Source organism: Macrosteles quadrilineatus, unplaced genomic scaffold, assembly GCF_028750875.1.
Source record: "Macrosteles quadrilineatus isolate MER2022 unplaced genomic scaffold, UCM_ALF_1.0 Scaffold_9__3_contigs__length_116548681, whole genome shotgun sequence".
NCBI classification, from domain to species: domain Eukaryota; kingdom Metazoa; phylum Arthropoda; class Insecta; order Hemiptera; family Cicadellidae; genus Macrosteles; species Macrosteles quadrilineatus.
The window spans coordinates 17,329,780-17,353,210 of NW_026542602.1; the positions used below are offsets into that span (position 1 = coordinate 17,329,780).

General features: G+C 34.6%; 1 protein-coding gene across 1 annotated transcript; it reads right to left on the reverse strand.

Moving 5' to 3' along the window:
* Window positions 1-1,062: 1,062 nt before the first annotated feature.
* LOC129002967 (MAPK regulated corepressor interacting protein 2-like) lies at window positions 1,063-22,399 on the reverse strand. The gene is made up of 6 exons (XM_054431116.1): window positions 22,178-22,399; window positions 16,912-17,014; window positions 12,470-12,570; window positions 10,812-10,898; window positions 6,949-6,999; window positions 1,063-4,097 (listed from the first exon to the last, which is right to left on the reverse strand). Exons 1-6 carry the CDS (start codon window positions 22,227-22,229, stop codon window positions 4,024-4,026), a joined length of 468 nt encoding a protein of 155 aa, XP_054287091.1. The 5' UTR covers window positions 22,230-22,399; the 3' UTR covers window positions 1,063-4,023.
* Between the last annotated feature and the right edge of the window lie 1,032 nt (window positions 22,400-23,431).

Consider the following 23,431-nt stretch of genomic DNA (forward strand, 5'->3'; position numbering starts at 1 on the left):
AAAAAAATAAACATTAGGTACTTTAAACAATCCTACTTTGACAGTTCTCATTGCGAATCACAGTTTTTTGTTGCTGCTTAGTTCAAATTAGCTGTTTTCATAAATGCAAAAAATATAGTGCTGCACCCTGTTGGTAAATCTTATAACTTTTTAATGCTTTTAAAAAATGCTTCCATATCATAGAACCAACTTTGTTTGGTTGAAACAGCTGACTAAATTCTTTAATTCCCTTTAAATATGAATACTCATAAGGTTAACATAGGGAATTACAGAGCCACTGGGGCGGAGCCCGAAAGGATTTTTGAGATAAGAATATGCCTATATGTTAATCGGGAATGTAAGCTATCATCATGCCAAATTTCAGCCCAATCCGTCCAGTGGTTTATGCGTGATTGAACTTCAAACACATAAACAAACAAACAAACACACAAACTTTCACATTTATAATATTAGTAAGATATGGTGAAGCAACCATCAAAGTTCAAACAGTGCTGACTCTTTGTGTATGAAATTTTGTATACATTAGGATATGAACTTTTGTATATAGTAGGATGTAATTTACAACATAGTGACCTCTGAAGATGCCACACCTCCTGGTGAAATGCGCATAAGGAAAATACTGTAACACTTCAAGAACTAAAGGCAACTACGAAATAAACAAAAAAATAACTTATCAAAGTTTATGTTATGTTTGCTAGCATGGATGGCTACAGGTTTTTCATTTCCTGTTTTAACAACTTGGTAGTGGTAATTCATTCTCTTACTTAGGATGTTTTTTGTCATTGTGGGTCTTATATCTGTTGCGGTTGGTATGAGGCTTGGGGAAGTGGTTCTGATAATTGGTGGAAGGATCAGGTACTTTGAACATTTAGGTTTGGCGGTTGTCTATGTATGTACTTGGTGAACTATAATTTATGTACTTGAAATTGTTTGAAAATTAGCGTGACATTATGTATAATGAATAACTTTTCCATATCTTTTATTATATTTACAACTATAACTTGAGAATATAAAATCAAAATGTAATATAACAAAATAGATGGTAAAAAATACACATTTTTATTTGCAGCTATGTATTTCCAACTACACAAAAATAATGGAATACCCTTTTTCATTGGTAACAGATAATGCTTTGGTTTTTGTATTAAACATATCAAGTATACAGTATAACCTTGACAACAAATCTTTCAAGGGGATTAATGATCAAATAACACTAGACTTGTAATCAAGATTTACTTCTTATTGAAGTTAGCGATTAACATGCAATTAAGGGTAATATAAAATCAAGGGTATTTAAAATAATTGCTATTTGATTGAGGTTCCAATGTATTTTACTTTGATCTATACAAAAATAAAACCATTGCCATAATATAGTTTTAGATAGGGTTGCTTAATATGTTGGATTAAACAGTGACTGAAATAAAAACTTTGAGGTAGCCATTCAACTTTTAATAACAAAAAAGTAGGTGTTGTTAACAATGTTTTAACAGAATTTTTTAAAGAAATAAATATTTTTTATCGCACAAATATATTTACTTCTTACGCTTAAAGGTAGAGAAATGATTAAAATCCAAGATTTAATACCTTGAGTAATATGGGTTTGTGTATTTATTGTGCTTGTATTTCAATTTGCACAGATTTTCTGCAGTACCTTAAAAATACCTTAAAAAGAGTCCTACCTTATTCAAAATTAACAAGTCATTTCATAAAGTTATGGCAATTACAACAATAATAGACTAGCATTAAAAATCAACAGTAAAGAGCAAAAACCTGATAACATAATTATTCTTTATAACGTCGCAAAAAATATTGAAAATGTTTCTTTGGAGACAAGCAGTAATCTGCAGTACAACTTTGGAAGTCTGATCACAATTGTAAATTAATATTTCTTGTAACTAAAGCATTTTAGCATGCATAAATCAACTACGAAAGACTACACCAAAACTGGCTCTTGCGTACAAGGCGTTTTGGAGGATCGACTACGAATGGACAAGACTAAACTGTCTCGTCCGGTTATACTACTACAGCCCGCCACGTCGACAGGCCATTCAGTCTACGGCGCGCTCCGCAACGTAATATAAACGGGCACCTCTTACAACTAGTTACAAAATCATAACAGAACTATGACTTAACTTGGCAAGTCTTATTACAAAATTGGATAACGACACTTATAATTATCAACACTATTTCTCGACTACTGTAATTGGAATCACTTAACTTGGTAAAACTCCGATCCATGGCACCCAAAATCATAACTCGCACATCCACCCCCAAAAAACCCTATATACTTACAGAATACCAGAAACCTAATCCAGCACACCTTTGACAAATACTTGGCTATGATAGTTTCTAACCATTCTTCAATAAGTTTTACAATTAAATTGTTATCTCAAACACCATGTAATTTAAAACAAGATTGTTAGTCCCACTTTCACAGTCATAAAAAATAACATAAAAGTATGTTTGTACTAACAAGCTGGCCTCTAAACACCGTTTAGGCCTAGGCAGTTCTAGTGTGATATCCAATTTACCGTTCTGATTTGTTTGGGTTTAGATACAGGAGAAAAACAAACCAATTACTAAAATTAGTTAATAGCATATACAACTAGGATGTTGTACTATAACCTAATAGGTTTAGTTTCCCACACAAGACTGAAAAAAATATTCAGCCGTGTAAAACGTTGTAGGTACAAAAACTTTATTTAGCCTTTAAAAAAGGTTGTATTGGCGTTAAAGAAATTGCTAGATAACTTATAGAAAAGATTGTAAAACAATTATTACCATACTGTAATGTGTTTTCTGAGTTAATTAAATTATGTTTTACATAAAAACATATAGTATGGTCTCTATGTAGGCCTTTTATCTATCACCATAAATGTCACATTAAAAGGAAATAGTTTCTTGTAAATACTATCAATTAACATAAGTTTAACTTAAACTAGAGTTAAATTGTAAATGGATTTAACAAAACTAACAATAACATTTAACAACCATTATGCATAGTAAATACACATTTAATAACAATCAGAGGTCAGGTCAGACTTGGTCTTCGTATCATGTATTGAAAACAAGAAATTTTATCTCAGTCAATATGACTGGTCATTAGTTATAATATTTTTTAAATTAAAAAATTGGTCCAAGAGTAAAAATATTAGATTTTTTACCACAGCAAAATAGTTGTGAATTGAGAATAAGTTACAGTGAATTTGATCACAGTGTAACTTCTGAATCAAAGCCACTCTTGATATAGAAACAGAACCAATAGTTTTGCAACTAAAATACATTGTTTAGTCAACATTAATAATTATAAAACGAAGATTTCCAACTGACCCAAGACATAACAATAACAAACTAATGATGACGAGATTTATATTTTACCTAAATAGAATTAACTATTTGAACAAGCAACAATCAAGATAGGCAAAAATTGCACAACAACTCAAAGTTGTTGAAAGTTGAGTTGAAGAAAAATATGCAATGAATGGGCAACCCTTTGATCTGATTTATATTTAGAAAAGTTTCACAAATAACCAAACACCCTCCAAAAAGAAATATGATTTAAGTTTTGTCCCTCAATTTTAGGCATAGAAAATCTACTCCACTTTGGCATTTTATGTACTGTAAGATCTCAATCCACCAGTATTGTAATGTAACCTAAACACAACAAATGAGAATACTGGTGCATTAAGCTCCGACTGATTCCTTTAGGATATAACACTCAAAGTGCCGAAGTGGAAACACTTAGATATTTCATTTCAAAATGGAGACTACAGGACATCAGATAATCATGAAAGATTAAGAAAAATAACAATGCCTTATGTCTTAAAGAACGATGAACAGATAACAAAGAATCCCCGGTATTTACAAAATAGGCTATTTACATATTCACATCTACGCCTAGGAACTATCGAGGCCAGAGCCCTTTACATATATACAGTGTATTTACAGAGCTAAGCCTCGCTGAGACTCACTAGGAAGGAGAATCGTTCAGTAGAGTGTTCACTGAGCGAGTCTGTGTTGCTCTCAGGGGATGGACTTGGTGATTGTGTTGAACAACCTCTTGCCCCACCAAGACTCCAGGTCAAAAGGCTTGAAGTCTATAAGAATGAACATTTATTAACTGCATAACCAAGTAAACACTGCTAATCTGGTATCATTCAGAGGAACTTATAAACACAAACACATTGAAATATTTCAGGCTTGTTTGACAAAATTTGGACCCATTCAGCAGAATTTTCGCGCAATCATTCAAGTTTGGACAGTTTCAAATAATGGCCTGATAACTATTACAATCCTTTTACTGTCTACTCTAGAATTATTACGATCATACCTATTCAATGGATAGCAGCACACAATAGTAATAAACAAATCAATAAAATATTATTCTAACTGGGCCAGCTTTACATATGGTGTTCCACAAGGTTCCATACTTGGACCTTTATTATTTATTATATTGATTAATGACTTGCCTAATTGCCTTTCCACAAATTCCTGTACTTTCACTTTGTATGTCGATGACACAACTGCTCTTTAAAAAGAAGAACACTAAGTGAACTTAAATTAACTATTGACAGCACAATTAAAAAATTAATGAGTGGTTTGAGAGCCATGGTGTGAAATTGAATTAATGTAAAACTAACATTCTTTAATTTAAGCTCAGAAATAGGGTTTCAGATCCCACAATCAGTAATACAAAAATTGTAAAGTTTGTGTTTAGGTCTAAATTTAGACTCAAAATTAAGTTGGTCCAATCACATTCATCATCTAAATAAAAAATTAAGGTCAACAAGGTATTCATTGAGTGTACTATCCAAAGTCACACCATTCCATTCCATTTTGTTTGTGTCGAATGAGCCAAAGCCCCTCAACTGCAACCCAGTACCTATAATTAAACATACCCGGGCCCCATGGTGTGGGCCGGAGTATACGCACCAACCTTAGTCACACCATGGGTGGATGACTTAAGGTCATCAGGCTCACCGGCTGCCGAAGCAACCCTTCGGAAAGAGGGTTGCCCCTCAATCCTAACCAGGGATACCGGTTACTTGGTCTTACGTCCCTCCAACTGGGTTCCCCCAGGGCCGAAAACCCCGACAGACCATGATGGAGTCCATGGACGCAACATAGTGCAAGCGACACTCGGGACCTGATCGGGATCTAATCCCTGAAAGGCCATAACCCGCCATCAAAGCCAGGATGAAGGGGACTGTCAGCGAACACTAAACCCCTATTTACACCACTACCCGATCGAGGCCATCCCATTCACTGGGAAACCAGGGATAACTAGGGCGATAGAGCCCCAGATACCCACAGCGGGCTTGATCCCAGCATCCGATCTACTTCGTTTGCCCATCTAACCCAACATCACTGCCGGGCCATCAGGGTTTCCCAAAAGGAGGCAGGTATAGAAGTGGGACCCACCCGGATGAACCTATCCACCAAAGGTGGCGACACCCTTAACTCAATTGAGGATCCATGGAGAACCCCCCACACTCTAGATAACCATACCTTCCGGGCTCAGAGACAGGGATTGGCTGATGGAGTGCGCCCAGCCGTTGCCCTCACACTGCTGAAAGTTCCGTTCTCCTAGAGTGTCCCCGTGAGCTTACGGGTACTCCCCCGATTTCACCTCCAGGAAAGGCTACTTCCAAAGTCGAGGATTTGCCACACAGAATGTTGGTCGCACAAAGCAAGCAGGCCGAAGCCCATAGAACCATAGTCACAGGTAGATGGGAGATTGATGGCGCACTTCCACCTCTCCGAGAGCTAAACACCCCACCAATCTGGATGGAGGAATGTCACTGGAGGCTCCCCCTAAGGGGCTGGCGCTACCCAGACGTCCATGACTATGGCCTACTTGAAATGCTGATTCCAACACCGAACAGTTACCTCCCCTTTGGGGGCTTGGCAATTGCCCGTCTTTCACCTCCCAGGAAGAGGCTACTTCCAGAGCCGAGGATATGCCTCACAAAATGTCAGTCGTACACAACAGGCAGGGCAAGCCCATAGAACCACAGCCACAGGTAGGTGAGAGAATTACACTCTGAGAGCTAAACACCCCACCATCCTGGATGGAGGAATGTCACTGGGGGCTCCCCTGAGGGCTGGCGATCCCAGTCGTCCATAGCTGTGGCCTTACCTGAAGTGCCGGTTCCAACACCGGGCAGTTACCTCCCCTCTGGGGGCCCAAAGTCACACCGATAGAAGTTTGCTTGACGGTTTATCATGCATATGTTTACTCTTTGTTTGTTTATGGCGTTACTCTATGGGGTAACTATGTAAAGGCCAAGAAAGTGTTCACTTGCCAAAAGTCTATTCTCAGAACTATTTTTCACCAGAAGTCTAAAACCAGCTGTAAACCTTTTTCCAAAAAACATAAGTATGTTCATGCAAATCCTTTCTTTTATGAAAAATATAAAATAAATCATAACTATCAAACGAGAAATAATAACAAAAATTTTCAATATCCTAAACACTGTCACACAAAATTTGAAACTAGACCTCTTTACATGAAATCATTTACCTAATTCATACAGAACTTTATCAAAATCAAATTTTACATGTAAGCTGAAAGAGACTTTGAGCCTGAAAGCATATTACAAAATTCATACTTTTTTTTAAGATAAATTTTAATGGTTTTTCACTCTTATTAGGAGGGTATAATTAAAATTAAGGAACCTAGATATAAATTAGCCATGTACCAGCTTGGGAATTATTTTTGTAATTAGTGTATTCAGGCATTATGTACAATAAAGCTTTGTCTATTGTCTATTTCAGCAGTACACATGCTATCTAAACAGCGTTTATTACTGGCACTTAGTACTCAGACATACTCTCGGTAATTTGGCAATTAATTGTTTTCAATATTTTTTGTTGAATAAATTTAAATTCCTCAAAAGCCTCTTAAATGAATTCCAATGTTAGATTTTAAATTTTAGTCAAATTTACCTTGAAGGTGATGGTTGGGTTCATTCTCCTTGTAGTATACTATTGAAGGACCTGAAAATGACAATGAAAATCAAGATTTAGAAAACATTTGAGTACAGAATATAATGATTCATTTCCTGATAAACTTTGTTGTATGATTAAAAAGCTTATGTCGTGTTTTGAGTTATTTATATGGTGATTATTTATAATTTGACAAAATATAATATTGAAACACATGTTAATTAATGATTAATAAAGATTTGATTTGAACACGACTTTGTATGAAACTAGGTGTACAATGCTGTCGTCTGCTTGCAATATTGAGCGGAGCTAGCATATTAATCCAATATTTTCTAAATTCAATGCTACATCTGTTTCTCGTAAATGAGATATATAAACTTGCAGTATCCAATGTCAATGGTATATTTTGTATACCAGTATCCGAAGTCAATGGTAGGCTGACTTCTGGTTCACCTAAATGGAATGTCTATTTGCAGTACTCAAAGACAATGTCGGGTTCACGTAAACAAATTGTTTAATTGCGGTATCGTATCCTAAAGTCAATGGTTGATTTGATTCACATAAATAGAGTGCCTATTTGCAGTATCCAAAGTCAATGGTATGCCTATATTTGGTTTAAATAAATGGAAAGGCTATTGGGAGTATTTGAAGTCAATCTGGAGCCTAATTCTGGCGACCCTAATTATTGGCTATTCATTTTGTGGTAAATTATGCTCAATGATATTAATATTAATTGATTTTTCTTCCTTTTTTCTTTGTACGGTATTTCTAATTTGATATTTTAGATGATTCGTTGACTAACATATGTTGCGACTCTTGTTTACCCTTTTATTGTTATCTTGAAAATAATATCATGGCGACCAATTAACCCATAAGGCCCGTGTTAAATTACTAAAAGTTTAAATTTACGTAGGGAAAATGTACCATTTCAGATTTATACCTTCCCATGGTTAGTTACTATGACTGTACTAAATTTTGTGCAGATCGCTTAAGCCATTCAGGAGGAGTATTTGTAAAACAAAAGCAGGAGTGTAGTATAAGAGCTTTGCTTCGCTCCGATCAATTAATATGTTTGTGATCAATTACAATTCGGAATATATTTTACTGAAGGCTGCAAAAGAAAATCTTACTTATGTTTATCTCCAAATTGTTAAAATATATGAAAATCGTTTAAACATACATAGGTATTATTTAACTCTAAAGTAACCATTGTAGTAACAGAATTGTATCAATAATAAACTAATATGATTGCCGTTACATTAGGTAACACCATAGACTAACCAACACAAGTAGACTTCTCATACCATTGTAAATTTTTAAGCTCGTTTTTTGTGTCTAGATCATGTCTGGTGACACTGATCGCTAGTGTCGACGAAATTTTGTTTCTATTATTTTAGGGTTAGTTTTAAGATTTGTGCTTTACTGTTTGGTTATATAACAAGGGAATGGGTTATTGTTTATAATTAGATTGTTTTATTTGGTTATACGAAGTTTTAAATTACTGAAATAACAAGAAACAAATTTTAAACAAAACAAGGCCTCTACAACAGTACACCATCGGTCATAACTAACAACAAAATTGGCTTCAGCTGTTCCATAAGGATGATAAATCTACTTAGGTAGTATGTTTTATCTATGGTAGGACTATGTTTTAATGGATTATTGGTTTGAAATAAATCTTGAAAATTTATTCAACTGCATTTTTTCCACATGGTTACTGCTACTGTGATTCAGGTTGAACAGGCTTTCAGCTAAATAATACCTGGAAAGGTTTTACGTAAGAGAAATGCTGCAAACTGGTTTAAGTGAATAACTGTGTAAATATTTTAACAATTTGTTTCTGAGAAAAGTGTTGACTCAAAGTTAATTAGGCCTTAACAATGTAGAAAAACAATGACATAAGAACCAGTTCTAACAACAATGATACAAGCTTAGGAAATGTAGAATCAAGCAGAACATTAACCCTTTCAGTGCTAGGCCAATAATTCATATTTTGTAAAACTTTTTTGTTTGCCTTTTAATTCCATTACCCGTTGTTGAATTTTAACTGTCATGTTGTCACTATTTTATTAATTAGGCTAATTTTGAATAATAACACAATAAGAAAATATATAAGAAAGATAAATCCCGGTATTTGTAGTAAACATCAAATAAAACTTAGTTTTTGTTGTAATTTTCCTGGTTTTCCAATAAATTTTTGTGTTCTGATAGCATTATTTGAAACCGAAATCTTACAAAATCAAAAGACATATAGTTTACAATGTAATATTGAATTTAACCCTGATTTAGTTGGACGAGGTTATTGTAATATAGCAATTTTAGGGAAACTAATGTTTTGCAGCAAAGTCTCAGGAACACATTTACTACTACTAAAACTAAAAGATTGCATCTAAATAGTCCGTGACTAGCTGGTGCTGCTACCTAGTAACGCATTGAACAACCATCTGCAGCGCCATCTGTTCGCAATCGGTGGCGACAGCTTAAATACCGGGTTTTGACTCCCCAGTCTTCAAGCACAGATAGCCGAGAAGGCTAGGGCGTGTGTCACTTGGCCAGTGGCATTCGTCTGCTCGGGTTCGAATCCCGTCCTATGTGGCAAATAATTGGTGACCTGTGTGTTTGTAGCGATATACTACAACCACTGGGGCATAGTGAGGTGTTCATAATCCTTGGTTTAGACATACACCTCGAAATCATCGGATTGGGCGAATCTTTTAGCTAAGTGGTTGGTAGTGTATCCTATGAACATGCAGGTCACCAATGGCCGTTTTGCTATTTTTTTTTTAAATAACCTTCCTCTCTATATCCCTTAGGTTTTTTTTAAAACAACGATATATCGTTTCATAGCACTGAAAGGGTTAATGAAATCCTTCAATAACAATACATTTGCACAAACGTTTGGTTATAAAAATTGTGTCTCCTTGATCTATTTATGACTTAACAAACATTCCTAGCACAATGAAACTAAAAATAAAAATAAACGGTATCAGCAAACTAACACATACTTTCTCCCATAAGCTTGTAAACAACCTTTATCGTGGGTAAGCGGTGCGAGTAACTATGATATTCTATAGGGATGAATCACAAAAGTTGCAATAACTTTTCAACCGTAATTCTAACAGAAATGGGAGGTTGCACTATTTGTGTTTAGAATTATAAGGACCATAACAAATTAATTTTAATAAATCCGGCTTTTTCCCAAAATCCTATATTTTGTTATTTTATGGGGTTTTTATGGGAAAATAACATAAGTTACAATAACTTAAAAACCGAAATTTGTTTTTTGCAATTTCACAGTCAAATCTATCTACTAGTTTTATTTCATATTATTGAATGACGCCATTGTAATTTCTTGACAAAACTGTAAATAAAGAATAATTTGATTTGACAATATGGCCTGATATCAACTAATTTCACTGAAACACTATTTACTTTAGCTAACATTCAATGTTTTATGCATAGAGGTTTTGAAAACCAACAACATTTTGTTATAACCTTACTTGAATCTATTGGTTTTTTATAAGAGGTTAGAGGCCTCTTTTTAACCTCACATGCCTCAAATGTCTGTGCATGGAATGAATCTAGCAAAGCAAGTGAATCTAGAAAAGCCTGTACAGTAAAAGAATTACACTAAACAGTTTCAAGTGGCAGCATCAGAACGCCCTTGGTTTCACAGTCTGTCATTGCTGACGACTCACTGATTCCAGATTTTTAAAAAATGCCTACAATTCAACAGAAACTGGACCCATATTTTAAAGTATCTGTTTATAGCACAGTAAACAGAGTTTCATCAATATGTTATGGCTTAAAGTACACTTTTGAATCATATAACAACATATAAAAAAATAAAAATATCATCTCACTTGGCATATGTGATTCCCCATTCACTTGTTCAGATTGTGACGATTCTCCATTCTCCTTATCACATTCCTTACAAACCGAACTCCATGCTGTGAAAAAACCACAGTTACAAGATCCAGTTTGAATTTAATATAAATCCTTTTGATGATTAAAATAAATATGACATAAAACTACACTGCTAAGAAAACCATACTATTATTATTGGTGTTAGAAACCATGTTAAGGCATAAAAAATAAATATGTGTAACTAAAAAGAAAAACAGTAAAAAATTAATGGCCCAGACACCTAATAAATTGATTATATACAGGAAACTTAAGATAAAAAATGAACTTTAGATAACAATATTGCAAAAAGATAACCCCAAACAACTACATTCTTCCTGTGACACTTATCTTTTGAATTACAGTCAAAGCAATTGTTTAACAAAGAAATATTACTTAATAGATAACAAGAGGCCAAGGTAGCCTAATAATCTATTGTCATATATTCATGCAGTTTTAAACCCTCACAAAAAACAGAATTTTTCCTTTCAATTGGCATGACACTTTTTCAATCAAATATGTTTCTTTTATAGAGTGAAAAGTTCCAATCAAGCAAAAATATAAAATCTTTATAAAGATTATATTAATATGATTTTCTTTTTTATTACTGGTTTATTCACAAATGGTTCCCAATTTTGAGGAGTTGAAATTCTGGAACTAAAACCTACAAGGATGAATTAACTTCTCTACCTTCACTCTCATTCTCTTCCCTCACACGCTATATAGGTGGCGAGTCTGTATGGATCACTTATATAGTGCTAGATTCAAAACATTTTAATAATTGCTGTCTAGGCTGTACATAGAACCTTAGGGAGCTATATAAGGCTATGACCCCTACTTTCCTTCCTCAACCATTCCTATAACTCCCTCTCCCCACAGACAATTATTCGTGATATTACAAAGCAAAAGGCAATAAATTAATGTACAACATCATTATTTCTTTCAAAATTGTTTAAAAGTTTGAAATGAATGAATCTTTCTTAAATGAGGTCCTGCAATCTCCTTCAAATACAGTGGACTCCCTCTTATCCGGACTCCTCGGGACCGAGGCCAGTCCAGATAACGGGTTTTCCGGTTAAACCGACGTCCGTAAAAACTCATTAAAAACAACTGTTTACTGCGATATTCGACTTAAATTTAGGAGAGCATTGTATTTAGACACGTGATCAATGGTCTCAAATCTTTCCCACGAGAACAGTCGTTTCAGTACTGCCCACTTCCTGCCGATCTAGTCTGGTTAAACCAATGTGCTGATAAAAATTGTCCGGTTAAAGAGTTGTCATTTCCGCCAAGTGTAGTCCAGTTAAACCGATGTCCGGTTAAAAGGTGTCCGGATAAGAGGGAGTCTACTGTAGAACAATAGGCCTTGTGCCAACCAAATCTTAACAATATAAACAACAATGCAATTTTGTAAATCATTAAACTTGTGTTTCATGAAAGGTGAAATTTTTTATCGATTGATAAACACTTCTTTTTGCAATATTATGTTTGGCTTCTGAATCAGGAATTGTTTCACAATTAATTAATAAGTATTTCATTAAAACAATAAATATCATCAACTAATGTTAAGTTACTACTGCTTAAGTTACATGATATGAGGATGCATGTCCTTACTCACATTCATGAATGAATTTAATGATCTCTTCATGTTGGGGGCTTATTGCCTCTTGTTGTGCCCTCATTCCATTTGATTTTTTGTGGAACACTGGTTTATCGATTCTGTAATAAACATACATTGAATCACAAAACAAATACTTCGATGTAGGTATCTAAAAACTTACACATATACCAGTCACAGTTTTGGAGGCTAGCATAATGAAACATAATTAATGATAGCCTAATTTAATGAAGCAAGACGATGGGTAGTTTAGGTACCACGTATCAACCTATTAAAGGGTTCCACCCGCCGGCTGTTTACCACGTAAACATGGTCCTATAAAAAAAGAACCTCGTGGCATTATTAAAGTGTTTATCGAGTTAAAATAAACTGTAAAATATTCACTATGCACTGGATGAACTGAAACTGCGTAATTGTTTCTTTGACCCTTTAGGTGCTATGGAACAATTTATCGTTCCTCATCTTGTTCCCGAAAAGTGCTAAGGAACGATACATTGTGGTTCAGAACTTTTTTTATTGTAGCGCTGATTTTTTAAATATCGAAACGCAAGTTGCATTAAATTCAAGGTAAATAAATACTTTTTCAGAATATAATATACATTTTGACATTTTATATAGTACAGTTTTGTCATATTTACAGCTTTGAAATACAGAGCGCCGTGGCCGCTGTGGCGTCTGTTGACTACTACGCTGTTGCACAATACAGCTGTTACTATTGTTTCTGTCTCAGTTCAGTTGTTGTTTGTGGTTATGTGAATTATTACTTTATGCTTTTTTGGAGTAAATTAAAATAAGTTATGAGTAATTTACGTTAAAATTCACCTGTCAGTGAAAACACGTTAGCAAGTTTTGTAAGAGAAGCCGGGCTAAACATCAATTTTGAAGAAAGTGGCAACAAAGGAAACAACTGTTAATAGTTTGGCCTCTAGTCATTCTGTAGTTGATGACACTGACGAGGACCCTTCATTCAATCCTGATTACCCTCAACCTTGCTCATCATATAGAGGTAACAGGCGTTTGCCTTTGTTTAAAACCAGACTTGCAGCTCATCATGATAGTTCCGATTCTGAAGCAGATGAGCCTTTACAACCAACTAGGCCTATGTCAGCAAGAGGTTCAGGATCAAATACAAGAGGGTCTAGGGGCAATAGAGGGTCTAGGGGTAGTAGAAGGCCTAGAGGAAATAGAGGTAGGGGTAGGAATGCCCCTATAAATACGCCTGGACAAAATTAATCTGAAAATGACGATAGCACCTCTTGAGATGAAGAAGAAGAAGGCAGTGACGAGCCTTATAACCATCGAATTCAGTTTGCAGAAATTTCTGGGCCCAAACATTGTCCTCCAGTAAACTCAAGGCCCCTTTCCTATTTTAGTTTGTTTTTTACTACCACCTTGCTCGAAACATTTGTTCGTGCAATTAATCAATATGCAACAGACTTCATTGCAAGGGAGCAGCATGGATTGTCCATTCAGCCGTACAAGTAGATGGATAAATGTTACCGTTGTTGAGATGAAAGTCTTTTTAGCCATTATTATAAATATGGGACTAATAAGTAAGCCCAGTATAATGAGTTACAGCTCGTGACATCTAAGCTGGCACTTGGCCTATCTTTCCTAGTAGCTAGTTCAAAAACATTATGTCTTGTCGTGAGGGTTGCATCAACTGCCCTCGCGACTCACGTGAAGGCGCTGAAGTACACAATACACGGGGAGTCAACCCCGTGAGGCAGCGGAAATGTTTGCAGTCCGGTCTTTTCCTTGCTTCCACCCTCCTCCCGCCTACACTGTCCCCACTAGGCCAAGTGCCAGCTTAGATGCCTCGAGCTGTACTGGGATACTCATATTAGCCAGGCCACACCTTTTTCAAAAATGATGCCCCGTGATAATTTTCATGTTTGTAGCTCACCTACATTAGGGGAGCCTGGGTATGCATGACCCTTGTAGCAGGTTCCAGCTAGAGAGCACAGAATAGAAATAGAGGGGCTACGTATCCAGCAAGCATTGCGGGAGTGTAGCCAATCCCCCACCACTTAGACGGGCAAGTGGCGGCAACTGCTGCATATAGCGATAGATCACCTTTAGAGTAGACCTAAAATTACCAAATTTGGCACAACTACTATAAATTAGTGCTTCTCACTGACAGTAAGGTAGGAATATTAAAAATAATTTTATTGTAATTTTAACAGCCGTTAAAACCTAAAGAAATTATTAAATTATGAATTAGAACATAAAAAAGTAAGTGATCTAGATTTTTTAATTTTTTGGTCAGGAAAGTTTTGTCAGCGGCAAAGTTTGAGAGCTTGAGTTGAATCATAACATATATTTTTTGGAAAAATTAATGATGAACAGTTTTGGAAATAAATCAGGTAGAAGAGGAAGCAAAATTTGGGACCCGCCGACACTCGGGCGCTGCCTTGCGACTACAGGTCTCTCACTACTACCATTGACTATATATACCTACAGGTATATATACTATATACTATATATACATAGGTATATATAGTCAATGCTACTACCCTACTACGCATACAGTGATTGATGCATTCAATATTCATTCTAATTTATACATTTATAATATAAGCACGGTAACATTTGTATACATACAATTGCTATTCACGTTAATTTAATTATTATTTTGTGTAATAATTAATAACTAAATGATGACTAAATCGGTCCTATATTGAACAATACATTGAAGCCTGTTTACAAACTGTTAATAAGGATATTAAAACAAATTTATTTTGTTGGGTAAGTTTAACTTTGCTCAAACAACTACAAATCATGTATAAATGGCAATGAATAAACCAATTACACATAACAATAATACATAATTTTTCACGGTAAATTACATTAATAATACATTAAACATAAAACATTTGACAACAAAATGCTGTAAATCTGTTCAAAAATACTTTTACTGTCCCAAAAATGGTGCAACGTTTGTTAGATGGTGCCTAAATCGACTTTCATGAAGGCTAACTTAAAAACAAAAATATGCTTTTGTGTTTGTTTTACTTTGCTCAAACAACTACAAATCAAGTGTAAATGGCAATAAATTAATTACACATTACAAAAACACAGGATTTGCACTCTAAGTTGATTTTGATATAAATAATATATTTATTTCATAAAATAGCTATTTTATCCGTGTTAATATTGTTTCGTCGCGTACTTAATGACTATTAACCACAAAATATAAACCAGAAAGTTGACTAAATCATCATTGTTGTGTAACTATATGAGCTTAGTTCTATATGGTTTAAAATATAACGATTAGAGAACTTTCTATGATATTGCAATTTCTCTAAAGCTTGGTCCCATATAGTATTAGTTCATAAAATAAAACAACGACAATAATGGGTTTTTTTACATTATTTTGTTATATTTCAAATATAACACATGTACGAATATAAATAAACTTCATGCTTTTGAATGTTTTTTTCTGTACAGTACTCGATCTATATATATATTAAAAATCGTGTTAAGATGCCAATGAAACAATTACACATTAAGAAAACCCATTAACCACGGTAAATTGGATATTTTACAAATATTTTTACAACATAAACACGTTCACATAAATAATTTGGAAAATAAACTACATGCTTGGTTTCCAACACTTGTTAATATTATAAAAATGTTGTTTTGTACCGTTCCTGACTCCAGTTACATGCATCAGTCTATGAATGTTGCAGCAACTGGTAGCAACTCGCAGGGAACTAGGATGACTCATTGCTCTCCCCACCACTTATACGGGCAACGCCGATTTTCAGGTGGCTTCACTTCAGTTGCCCGATGCCCTCTCTATTTCTATTCTGTGCTCTCTGGTTCCAGCCAATAATTAATCACGCTAATAGACTGTTCAAGCTCTATTACTATCCTTCTCAGGCATTATCTGTAGACGAATCTCTGATGCACACTAAAAACGTGTTTCCTTGACTCAATACCTCCCCAAAAAGAAGCACCACAAATGGGGAATTAAGTTGTGACCATTAAAAACATAAAAAAAATGATTCCATTATTTCAAAAATGGACGCCATTTTCCTAAAATGGCAGACAATTTTAAAATAAGAAAACTATGTATTTTATGGGGTTTTTAGAATGTAGATGCAATTTTAAGACTTATTTACTCTTAGCTTTTTAACTGGTGGATTAAACAATTTTGGATCAAACGATCGGCAATATAAACGGTGGATCAAACGATTTTGGATCAAATGAAATACTCCCTTGAAAGAGGCCGAATCCTAAGACTCAACAACGAACTCAAAAGGCCTTTTACCATCCCCACCTTTGACAACAAAATTAAAGAAACCAGAAAACTCCAAATAAAAAAGATAAATACAAATTCTTCTTCTCCTATGTCTAGATTGTGCAGGATTACGTGCGCCAGGTTCGCTAGTAGTTCATAACTAAGTACCAAAGTAAAATATTAATTTACTCACCGTATCGTCCAATCATCTGGTGAGGAAGGCTCACTCTGACTTTCAACCCACTTTTTGGAGAAATCTCTTGAATTTTCTAACCTATCAAGGTTTTGGGATATACCTGGAATAAATCACACAATGGTTAGGTACACTCCTACAAAAATGGTAGTATTTCTACTGTTTTTTCTTAGACAGTGATCCTAAAATGAAAGCCATTTCAATGAAAATAAAGGAGGTTAAGGATTATGACACATTGTGTGATCATATGACAAAAATTTAAGAAAAGCCTAATACAGTCTTGTAAGAAGAGAATAAAACAGGTTTTTATTTATGGTTACTCGTTAGAACCTTAAATTAGGAAATTTTTATTATTTTTAACGGAATTTTCCCTAAAGTTGTAAACGTGGTTTGAAGGCACTAGAGAACAGATTAACCCTAGCAGTGGCCAACAAGCGTAATACGCTCGTTCGCCGTGACGCCTAGAATGGCCACCAGCGTAATACGATAGTATGGGCCGAAATTTGTTCAACGGTTAAAAAACTGCTTATAATCAACTCTGATATGAACAATATACCGGTATACCATTCGAAATATCACATTCTGAACTTTCATTTTATTATATAAACAAACCCTGTAGCAGGTACCTATATCAGAATGTCACAACGGTTGGAAATCAAATGAATTTTTGGCGTGGCACGACTTTTGCAGCTGACACTTGGGAACTGTCAAAACACGACTTGTTTGGCATTACCCTGCTTGGGTAATTTTCGTCTTGGGATGTTGCGGAAGGTACCACTGGATAGCCATTGATTTTATCTTCATTGTGGTATTGATATTTAGAAAAAAATATTGATTGCACACTATTGTACGATTTTATAAAAACAGCTGTTTTAGAAATGTATAACAAATGGCCATATACCAAGTACCAATACGCTAGTACGGAAAAACTAATTACATACAGCGTAAGTTATTATTACTAGTCATATAATATGTCATTTTGAAGAGGAAGAAATGTAGCTTGTGATAGTGGCAGCCCTGCGCTAAGGGATATTTCCGTTTTCTCTCACTAAGACGACGAAAGTGCGTCACTACTGTCAAGGTCTCATACACCAAGTGCCTTGTATTTGCCATTGCGTGTTGTTGCCGGTGAGTTTTTGCTCTCGTTTTAACCGCGATTTATTACTAAATTCATTATTATTTTGTATCGTTAGAGAAATGTGTGTGTGTGTATACAACAGTAATCTTCATGCATTTTTTATCTATCTATATAAATAAAATTAGAGTTTTGTCTGTACTTTGCTCAGAATTATATACTTTTAGGTTATTTTTACGTTTTATACATTAAAGAAGCAGAAACGAGTCTTATCTCTATTTCTGTCTGTCTGTCTGTCTTTCCCTTTGTCTGTAACACTCAAGATGGCATTTTACGCAATCTTCTCCGTGAAAACCAGAGTACCTATCAAGATCCAAGTCATTTTAATGTATTCACTGGATTGGCAAGAGTGTCTTTAGTGATTTAAATATAGCCTCACTACTTTGTAAATAAAATTACGGACGTTCAAAAATGCAGTTTGTGCGATTTTTGTCAAATTTTCGTTCAATTTTTATCACATAATCGTCTATGAAATAACGAACAGCTGTTCGGATCAAGATAATTTTTTCTAGCTGTCAATGATATGTTTACAAATACCGCAACCATTTCGAATCACGTTTTGAAAGCAAATCCCAACCAAGTGAGATTAAAAACGTTTTTCTTACATAACGGATTTAATTAATCGCAAGTGCAATAATATAGTCTAATAGTGTAACCGTAAATGAAATTAAATAACTAGACATCATCCAAATCGGAACCAGAAATTCTTTGAGTATAAAATGTTTCTTGAGTTTTGACAACCAGAAAGAAGACCTTGAATCAGTGTTGTATAGGGCTGGACACTGAAATGATCGTCGCCAATAGCTTACAAAAAAGGTTTCCACTCATTGACGGCGCTTCAATGGCGGTTGTGTAAAGTGTAAAGTAAAAAATCACAACTGCAGTGGGTGATTGTAACAGAGGTTTAACAGAGGAAGTGCTAAACTCGCTTTTCCAATGTGTCACTTTCTGTTTCTACTCACCGTGTGATGCAATCGCTGGACCATACAGCCAATAGGCCCATAGCTCATATCTTGGGTACGTAAGCCTACATATTTATTCATAACAACCTTTTTGACGACGATCCTTGATACCGGTACTTTTCCATAGAATACATGGCCTACCTACTTAAGAAATATAATTACAAATGACCAAAACCCCAACATTGTGTGATTTTCGTCACATTTCCTTCTAATGTTAATAGATATACTAATCATTGTTTAGAGAATGCGTAATCTATTAAATAACAACAAGTTGTTTTGGGTAAGGTTGTTTTTTTTTTCAAACTGACACCGATAAGTTTACGCTATAACTTTTTACAAGAAAATCCAAAAGTAAGAGATCAATAACCTCGGGACTAGATATTAATGTATTTAATTGGTCGGATGTACTATAGTTCTTAGGTAGGTTCTTACGTAGGTACTGGTTCTTTTCCTTAGAACCGTTGGTAGCTGCTAGAATCATTTTTACGTAGGTACCAACACATCACTGTAGTTTACAAATTAGTTATCGTTGGTGTTGCACCTTATTTATTAGAGCCGTCCGTATTCAATTTAAGTGATGTCTTAACTCTGTATAAGTTTTGCTTTTTCTGTCTGGATTCCAAATCTTAGCTTACCCGGTATGCTAAGAAAATGATAACCTATTTGAGTAAAACATTTGATGGGCAAACCATCATGAATTGTTTACGCCTTTATATTGTTTATGTATCAATAGTTCGTGACCTTTTTTGGATTGTTGTGTGTATGTCTGTTGGTAACGCATTAATGTCCTTATTTCTCAGTGTTTCACGGAATGGACAAGAGCACCTTTGATACTGAAAATGTCAACCGGAATAAAGTGTTAAATGGTGAGGTTGAGGTAGTACTTTAAATACGTTGAAGTTAACCGATGTGGAAAGTAACTTTCAATTAGAGGCCTACTTTAGGGCTAGACGCTTCATGGATCTATAAAACATTTTTTAGTATAATCATTGGACATATGGACCATAACGATCCGGGTGACATTTAATTGCGAAGCATTTATTTTGGCTTGAACTGTCAGATACTGTATTTGCGAAGGTTTATATATAATAGTTTTGCCAGCATATCTTCAAATATGCAAACTAACTGCTGTTCTTAATCTTAATATAAGAAGGTTTCAACTGACTACTATAAGATCCCCGTGCGTAGAACGGGCACACAGCTAGTTCATGAATATTTACTGAATAGTGTGAAATTGTGTTTATAAAAGGTTGTATTTTTCTTGCGGTTGTATTTTGAGGTTTTCCGTTTATTTTTTTATTATGTCCCCTAACACGTAAAAACAAAAATTGTAACCCAACATGTTATAGATTTCTATGTAGGTAATTGAATACACTACAAAATTATTATGTTAGTTTGAAGTAAAAACATTTTGTACAAAAGTTTTATACTAAATACTATGATTTTTTTTTCACAAAATCGCTAAAACACAAAAACATTATTTTATATTTATAAATAAAAAATTATTTTTATCATTAACTTTATGACTTTTTTGGATTCCTTACTTAATTAGCTCTATACAAACATGTATATATCATTATGTATACACATATAACTTTTTACAACACAAACTAACACTGTACGGTTTTCAATTTTTTTGGTTCTCCGTTTGTTATTATGTTTTGCCCCAAAAACTTATAAAAAAATATTTTTCTAACATGATATATAGGCCTATTTCTATGTAGGGAATTAGATTGTCTAAAAATAGTATATAATGAATTTCCCATAAAAATCTGTAAACAATTTTTTTACATTTTTGGCTGCTTTTGAAATTTCAAAAATAAAATTCTAATTTTTTTATTTTTTCACTTTAACAAAAAAATGCACTAGCCTATCTAAATCATTATTATATTGCTATTTCAAGATTATCCTGTTCTTTCCGAACAAAATGAATATGAGGTTGGGTAGGTTTACTTGTACAGTTGAATTTGTACAAATTTTCTAAAAAAGTTCTGCAAAATCACCAAAATGGGTTGGCCATTCATTCCCCACTAACATTGGCCACTGCTAGGGTTAACTGGCTGAGTAGCTGAGTGGTTATAGTGCTCGCTTAGTAATCAAAAGGTCGCCGGTTCGATCCTGAGAAAAGTCAGTACCGTAGCTTTTTGATGGTTCGAAACTGGACCCAGCTGTTCCTGATCATTGGGCTTTAAATAAATGATCCTGACTTATGAAACAGCTGATCTTAGTCAGTAACAAAACTACACAGGTCATCACACACCATTCTACACTCATATTTGGGTTAAAATACGCACCTAGGTGGCGTCCCCATCTCAATGATTGATAATTGATAATAGATAGTTTGGCTTAACCAGATTAAAAGAAAACAATCATGAATAAGCTAAGTAAATTAGCATAGCCTATACCTTCGGAAGAAAGAATGTTGATGCCCACAGCCATGTCTTCAAAAATGTATTAGCTAACTTAAGGAAGAAAATAAAGAAATATAGATCCTGCAAAGCTGACTACAGGACTTAAATATCTGAGGCATAAAAAAGGGGTACAGTTTCTTAACTGGGCTACACTACTATCGATTGAAAATATCCATTTGATTAGTAGGCCCTAAACCTTCATTAGATTTTTTTTATTCAGCAAGTTTGGTTATTTAGGTTATAACAGTTTCATTTTATAATTGATATAGGCCTAGGCCTAGTTTTAAGAATTTGAATGAAGGTTTAGGAATCGAATCGATATATTCAAACGATAGATAGCGTAACGGAATGAAAATATTGATCGATATATCGAATGGTTAGTTCTAGGTAAGGTTAACCTTAAACGATATAAGTTATCGAATGAAACAATCGAGTAATCAATATTTTCATTTGGTTGTTTTTGCCAACAGATACGGAAGTCTACCCTATGGATGAAATACAAAATGTATTTTTGCCCAAAGAATAAAAAGCCAATGCTTATAGGCCTAATGAACCCTGCGACTTTACTACAGAATTTGGCCTAACCAAAATAAAGCCTGAAAGGAAATTAAGTACGGCGGCCATTGGGCATTGATAACCTTAGCCCTACAGCAGAGGAAGCGTTTAATTGTTATTTATTTATTATTGCAATTTATCAGTTCCTACATTCCAAATAAGTAGTTATTGTAGCTCATGCAAATATTAGTTATAGAACTTACCTCGACGGGTTTTGTGGACAATCTTACTCGGACCTTTGGAAACGGTGTACATTACGTAACAATTTATAAAAAATCACTGAAAACTATTTGAACTGTGAATTTAATTATTACAAATCGAGTTATTAATAAATTCTGAATTACTAAAACCTGATAACCGGACGAATCGAATCGGTAATCAGTAATGATATTGATAATGGAAAGAAAAGGGCAGACGAAACTGAACTCATAGAAGAAACGAAGAAATTTCAAAGGCCTTGATCTCTAATTATTATTGTTATTTTTCCGACCAAGACCAAAATCGAAAGTCACATGGTCAACAGGATTGCCAACAGTCTGTTGTAAAACAATTAATTGACTGATTAAAGAACACTACCTAGAACTAGAACAGAACCCATAGAACCATCGATAAAACATATTACTAGAACGATGGATTATTGATTTCAGATGTGTAGATTTTATTTTATATATGTATACAGTATTACTAATTGAGATGATGACCACCACCTAGGTGCGTATTTTAACCCAAATATGTATAAAGGTACCTAGTAGAATTTAGTGGCATGTCTTGTGTGTGTAGCTTTGTTGCTGACTAAGACCAGCTATTTCATTGAACAGCCCACAGCCGGATCCGATGAAACAATATTATTTCAATATATTATCATTGACTTTATATCTACATATTGTGTAGATATAAAGTCAATGATATAATTGCAATATTATTTATATTGCATAATCTTAGCCCAGACTCATGGTGGAAGGAACTTCCACACTAGGTGAACAATTAATTCCGCCACCCACATAGCTCATCAGCTGAGGTTTACCAAAACTTCAATCAGCTGATAACCTACATATATTAAAAAAAAACTAGTGGGAGAACTTCACCTCCAACCTCCAAGTTCCTGGTTCTCCAAGTTCAGTCCTGGAAGTTCCTTCCACCATGGCCCAGACTAATTTATTTTGTCATCAGATCATAGACCTACTCTGTTCACAAAATTTAAGTGGTTTGAGGTGAAGTTCTCCCACTACTTTTTTTAATATATGTAGGTTATCAGCTGATTGAAGTTTTGGTAAACCTCAGCTGATGAGCTATGTGGGTGGTGGAATTAATTGTTCACCTAGCGTCTCATTTTCCTCGATTGAAACTGATTATAACCTTTTCTGCGAAGGAGTGGGGGATTGTGGGATAGCCCCTCACGTCAATTTAAGAAAAACGTTAAATTTATTTTATAATTTTTCAGTTATAAATTTAATTGG